Genomic DNA, 7,155 nt, shown 5'->3' with positions numbered 1-7,155 from the left:
TGTTGGGTCGACATTTGGCAGACTCTCTTTCTCCCATTCATTCTCTTTATCGAGCAACCTATCATAGTGGCATCTCCAAGCCTCTGTCTTTGCAGCCTTGTTTAGTGCAAGTGAACCATCATCCATGCAAAATTAAATTAAGAGGTATAGTATAGATTTTAAAAGTTATTAGTGTTAATCCATACATGATATTACAATTTCTTAAGGGTACTTAATTAGAAGGGCTACTTGTATAAAGTTGATTATAAATACTAAGATCAGGAGAACTGAACACTTTAAGAAAGGGATAAAAGACTTAATTACTTAAACTATTTTAAACAATATATCCATATTGTATAAAGTTAAAATTTTTATCCCTGCATGAATAGCTGGTTTCATTTTGTTTTTGCGTTTCGTGTGCAATTCTGTTTTTAAAATTAGTAGTTGAGCTAAAACTGATTTTCCTAGTTTTCCTATTCCTATGTTTCCTTTTCTTTATTATTAGACAGGTTGTTTTCTCGCTCGCTAAATCCACTATCTTTTAGAGCATTATTATATACTGGGGCAGCACTATTAAAAATATCCCTATCGGAGGAGAGGCTAGAAATTCCTTTGCTAATGTTTTTAACTAAATTTTTAAACACTATGGGGGGATGGCAGGAACCTATATTAATATAACTAAGTCTATCGTTGGGCTTCCTATAAGGTTTGTAAATATTCTTATTTAAATCTAAGGATACATCTAGGAAATTGACAACCATCAGGTTGGTATCTGTAGTTTTCATATATATATATATATATCATCATCATCATCATCATCATCGTCGTTGTCGTTTAACGTCCACTTTCCATGCTAGCATAGGTTGGACGATTTGACTGAGGACTGGTGAAACCAGATGGCTATACCAGGCTCCAATCTGATTTGCCAGAGTTTCTACGGCTGGATGCCCTTCCTAATGCCAACCACTCAGAGAGTGTAGTGGGTGCTTTTACGTGTCACCCGCACGAAGGCCAGTCAGGCGGTACTGGCAACGGCCACACTCAAGATGGTGTATTTTATGTGCCACCCGCACAAGAGCCAGTCCAAGGGCACTGGCAACGATCTCGCTCAAAAATCCTACGAAGGCCAGTCAGGCGGTATTGGCAATAATTTAATTAATATATTGTTAGCATGTTCTTTCGCCTCAGTACTCCTTTATTAAATACCAGTAAATACCAATGATCAATCTTCATAGCTACCATCTAACAGGTTAATATTTAAGTATATAATATGAATAAATATTAAACTATTTCCATGTAATTTCTGTCCGCCCTCTGTTGTGGTAAATTTTGGTATATATACAAAAGTATTCAAAAATTTTATCCTTTTGGTTATAATATTTTTCTTAATAATCTTCTTGATAACCCTAAATTTTAACTTTATACAACATAGCAATATTGTTTAAAGTATTCAACTATAGTACCCCACGATAAAATTGCCCCTGTATTATCATCATTGGTTTTACTGGAGTCTTGCCACTTTAATTGATAACTAACATCTTGATTTAAGATTTCTTTTACCAAATCTCATCATATTGCTTCAGATTAATCTTGATAGTTTTATGACTATACCCACTATTGTCGACTCCCTCAGCCCCCTTCCTAACAGGCACTGCTCCTTGTTCTTTTGGCTTTAGATATACAAAGATTTGATAAACTAGTCTATTAATTAAAACTAACCCCATAAAACAGTGACAAGCAAAATCTGTAACAAGTCTTTCTTCCTGATACCTTAGTAGCTTCTAAGCTGAAGTGAAAACAGCATGATCTTTGTCTATCTCCTTACCTTTTTAGTGATTTTTGGTAAAACTGTACTAATGTGCCCATCTGTTTTAATTTAATTTAATTCTATGTATTTATGCATCTGAGGATTGCTCTGCATTTAAATTCATGTAATGGTTGCATTGTTCAATTAAATGGAGTTGCTTGAAACGATTGTACTGCATTACGTCTGGATACCCTGTTGCTTATTTTGATTTTAAATCACCTTACTTTGAAACTGTAAAGTTAGAGGTACTTTTGAATGGGCTGGTTATGCATCACTACTGTAGGTTACAGCTGTGAACTCACTTTCTTTGCCAGGTTTTTTCAGTCACAGCATATCTCCAGAGTTCTTGGTCTTTTGGTTAGATATTTAACCAATTGATTAATAATAAAGGAGTGGAACTGAATCAGTATGTGTGCTATTAATATTGGTATAATGACTCTCCCTAGATACAACAAAATGAAGAAAATTTGTTAACATTTATAAGCCTTGAGAACAAGCCATACACATTTCATTATTTGTAAAATTCAGTAACAGAAAAACTGACATAAAAACTGTTTAAATTCATTCATTTATAATTTTGGAACAATGAAACTTGAAGCTAAAGAAGCTATAAATAATAGCATGTAAATATTGGATCAACAATTCACAATTCTCACTGGTAAGAATAAAGTTTTAAAAATGAATAGAGAAACTGAGTATTGCTTTGGTCCAGTGGTAGAATGCCTGTCATGTTTACAGAAGATGTAGTTTCATTTTCCACTGGCAGACTTTAACTTTTTCTTTCTAAAGGCTTTTTAACCTAATATTTACAAGCTATAAGGCAGCAAACTGGCAGAATCATTAACATGCTAGGTAAAATGCTTAGTGGCATTTCATCAGCCTATACATCCTGAGTTTAAATTCCCATGTGCTTGATTTTGCCTTTCGTTGTTTCTGGGTCAATAAATTAAGTACCAGTTTAGCACTAAGGTTGATGTAATCGACTTCACCCCTCCACCAAAATTGCTGGCTTTGTGCCAAAATTTGAAACCACTATTTACAAGCTGTATTTTATGGCTTTGTCTACTTCAAGCTTCAGTGTTCAAAAAAGAATTATTTTATGTTATCTCACAGCTTATGAATTCTTATGACATCAATGTCATTTGTTTATTTTTTTTTATTTATGTATTTTTGACCCTCTATGTATAGTTCATTGAGAAAGAAATAAACCCTTATGTTGATGAATGGGAGAAGGCAGAGCTTTTCCCTGCTCATGAGCTGTTCAAGAAACTTGGTGACCAAGGTTTTCTAGGAGTCAACAAACCTACCAGTAAGTCACTATTTTGCTCTTTTGATGATTAAAACATTTTCTATTGTAATTAGGGAATCATTTGGAATAAATATGTTCTGGGATCAAATTCTACTGAAGTTGAGTTTGTCTTTCATTCTTTTAGGGTCATTGAAATAAGTGCCAGTATAGCACTGAGTCAATACAATCAACCAGTCCCCTCCCACAAAAATTTCAGGCCCTGTGCCTATAATAGAAAGGATTATCTTTATTCAAGCAGGCAGAATTGTTAGAGCATTGGAAAAAATATTTTGTAGTATTCGCTCTGGTTTCTTATGTTCTTGTTGAATTCAACTTGCCCTTTCATCCCTCTGGACTCAGTAAAATAAAGTACCAGTCAAGTACTGGGGTTGATGTATTGACAACTCTCTTTTCCCCTCAAAACTTAATTCCTAAACTAGAAACAATTATTATCAATATTGAAAATGCAGTGGATGGCACAACTATTTAAACTGCAGCTACTGACAAATTGTTTTGCAGCAGACAACCCAAATTCAAATCCCACTGAGGTCAAATTTGCTTTTCATTGTTTAGGTCTTTAGATGAATGATTTGGTATTACCAGTGAAATATTAGGTCAATATAGATAAATGTATTTAACTTCTGCTTCCCTCCAAAAACAATTTGTAAAATTAATTTTTAATTTTATTTATTTCTAATATTTAGAATATGGTGGACTTGGTCTTGATTTCTCCTATTCAATGGCTGTGGCTGAAGAACTTGGAAGCATCAACTGTGGTTCCATTCCAATGGCTATTGGTGTACAAACTGACATGAGTACTCCTGCTCTTGCCAAGTACGTTCTTTTACTTTTTAATTGGCAATAGTAATTATGTGGATGCAGTACCAGGCAGTGGCTCTCATGGCTTCTGATCTTAATTGATTGGAAGTGTTATCATGTACATTGTTTTGTCTTGGTATAAAAAGATGGGCTACAGCAAATATTCTGCTCAAAACCACAGATTTGTTTGTCAGTTGTTTGACCTTAACCAGTTGAGCATGTCTCTTGGTGGCTGACAATATGTGTATCTCTGATCACAAGCAGAAGTAGTGGGAGAGCATCATAGTCATGTGTTGAGAGGAATTCTTTGGGGTTTGAATAATTCACCTTTGTAAACATGGGTGTTTTGTTCAACATCCTTAAACAAACCTTATTCAGAGACCTTTTGAGCGGGATACGCTACTCGACCTGAAGAAAATTCTAACTGGGCCCCACCTGTGAGGTCATGCACTGTTTATCTTGATATGAGATCACCATGTCGTGCACATATGGTTGTGATGCATGTGCCTGGTGTACCCTTATCAGACGGGTAGTCATGATGGGTATACTGGGCTTCGTATATTTTACCCCAGTGTCACTTTGATGGCATGCACTGCTCTCTCACTCAATAATAATAATAATAATAACGTTCCTTCTTACTGCCTTCATTATTAGTATTATTCTTAAAATTTTCATTGTCATTACTGTTATTGTCATTGTGATCATCGTCATCATCATTTTACGTTCACTTTTCTGTGCAGCAGAATTTGTTGAGGCATATTTTCCGTAGCTGGATGCTCTTTCTGTTGCCAGCCCTCACCTGTTTCCAAGCAAGATAATATTTCCTCAAGGCTAGACGTTTTTATTTTGAAGATTTTAATCAAACAACATCACTTGTATGACGGTGATGCTCATTTACAGCAAACACATAATGTCAAGACATAAACACATAGGCACATGACAGGCTTCTTTCAGTTTCCATTTTCCAAATTCACTCTCAAGACTTTGGTTGGCCTGCCTAGGGCTATAGTACAAGTCACTTACCCAAGGTGCAACACTGGGATTGAACCCCAAACCACATTGTTGGGAAGCACGCTTCTTAACCAGACAGCCATGCTGGTTGATATCATCATCATCATCATCACCATCATCATCACCACCACCATGACCATTATAAACACATTATCATTGCTTTTCTTATCATCATCGTCATCAATAAATTCTGTACTATTGCCTGCAGAATGTGGGTTGGATGTAAAAGTGAGGTCTGCCATATTAAACAAAAGGTTAACATGTTAAAAGACACACTACATACTATACTTTCCCTCTATTATCTCTTTGTAATATACTCTCTTGCTACTTTGATCTCACTACATCTTATAACCCAGAATGCATCCTCCAATTTATCCTCTAATATATATATATATATATACATATATAATTTAATTTGGGTGGCACATAAAAGACACCATTTCGAGCGTGGCCGTTTTCGTGCGGGTGACACGTAAAAGCACACACTACACTCTCTGAGTGGTTGGCGTTAGGAAGGGCATCCAGCTGTAGAAACTCTGCCAAATTAGATTGGAGCCTGGTGTTGCCATCCGGTTTCACCAGTCCTCAGTCAAATCGTCCAACTCATGCTAGCATGGAAAGCGGACGTTAAACGATGATGATGATGATGATGATGATGAAGGGCATTACTATACAATTATGCCTCACGCTTAGAGGGACTTCGCAAGTTAAAAGTTTTTAGGAGGTTAGCTTTGAAAGTTGCATTCCCTCACGATCGGTAAAAATGTGCTTATTTTGGTAGTTTTGACTTATGAAGTCCCTCTAAGCGTGAGGCATTATTGTATAGTAATGCCCTTATATAAATTAAATTATATATATTTATGGAAAAAAAATGATGGTTTTTTTTTTTTCCTTATGAGGTTTTTTCACGCTGACTACTTGATAAATTCTTATAAAGATTTTATCCTTACATATATATCATCTGGTATTCATTACACTGCATGCCAAACATTTGTTGTTTCATCTTGTGTTCATCATTTTCATGGGTTGCTGAGCGTGACTTCAGTCATGGGTTCAGGGAGTGAGAAAGTATGTTAGGGAGCGGTTAACAAGTCTAATATAGACATGAAATATTTTGTTACATGCTGGACAAGTAAGGTGAAAATTTGGTGTTAATTCACTGGCAGGTAAGTGTAGGCTGTCATAGCTCCTTATTCATCACAGTTTGTCTTATCCTGGGCTGCACATGAATTATAACATCTTTCCCAATTTGGCTGTGCTAGAATGGTCTTGTCTCTCAGTTGTTGTTGCTTCTGATAGTCTGCCACTGAGATTACTAAATGTCTTCAGGTTCAGATCAACCCAAAATTTGTGAATGAAAATGAGTTGACAAAAAACTGTGGATGCTATAGTTTGATAGACTAAACTTGTCATTCAAAGAGCCAGTCTTATCACACACTTTATGTTGTATTTCCCTCGGGAGACTCGCAGAGATAACACAACGAGTTGTACGATTTAATTATTACATTTATTATTCAATTACATACAAAGAACGCACTCACCCAATGTTCGTTATGAATAAACAAGAATCATGTCCGCCATATATATCAATGACCTTTTACTACTACAGTCATTCAGAACAACAACAATGAAACGATGAACTCAGACGAACCACATTGACACAGGACTTCAGACGAACACAAATCCAACAGTCCATATAACACCTCCCCACTGAAATTGATGCTACACAAGAAGTATCAACAGCAAAGTCTCTCTTGGGTTTTACGGGTTCTCTTGGACCGTCTTGGGTTGTCTGGTCCATACACTGGAACGGGTAACATGGTCTTGGGTCTGGTTAGTCTTTGAGTTAGTGGCACAGTTTCCGAGATCTCCATCGAGTGATCTGTTGCAAACTCAAATACAGTGTTTTCTGCATCACCAGGTTCATTGTCTTCCTCAGTTGTGTACCGCGGTCGCAGCTGTTCCCAGTATCGTCTCCACATTGGGCCATGAGGTATGACCTTCACGTTAAAGCAGCGAGTACCCAATGACTTCTTAATGATTGCTGGTACCCATCGGGGATCTTTGTCTCGGCGAGGTCCATAGTATAGTGCATACACAGGATCTCCGGCCTTGTACTGCCTGATAACTTTAGCGACATCAGCCGAGCTTGGAGTCACCTGAAACTTATCTGCTTCCTTAGACTGTTTGCCTTGAGCAATGTGTGCTGGCGATGGCAGCAGAGAATCAATCCTTGTTTGTATCTGCCGGT

At 36.7% G+C, this 7,155-nt stretch overlaps 1 protein-coding gene across 1 annotated transcript in view; it reads left to right on the top strand.

Annotated features, from left to right (window-relative positions):
- LOC106875227 (probable acyl-CoA dehydrogenase 6) overlaps positions 1-7,155 on the top strand; it is a 34,934-nt gene that overhangs the window by 3,467 nt on the left and 24,312 nt on the right. The window contains exons 2-3 of the mRNA XM_052968728.1: positions 2,975-3,095; positions 3,779-3,908. Of these exons, the coding sequence (XP_052824688.1) occupies positions 2,975-3,095; positions 3,779-3,908 (251 nt within the window). The remainder of the gene's footprint in view (positions 1-2,974; positions 3,096-3,778; positions 3,909-7,155) is intronic.

This window comes from Octopus bimaculoides, chromosome 6 (assembly GCF_001194135.2).
Source record: "Octopus bimaculoides isolate UCB-OBI-ISO-001 chromosome 6, ASM119413v2, whole genome shotgun sequence".
In the NCBI taxonomy this organism is placed as follows: Eukaryota; Metazoa; Mollusca; class Cephalopoda; order Octopoda; family Octopodidae; genus Octopus; species Octopus bimaculoides.
Note: the sequence above shows the minus strand (reverse complement) of the source record. Positions and strands in the feature narration are given on the sequence as shown.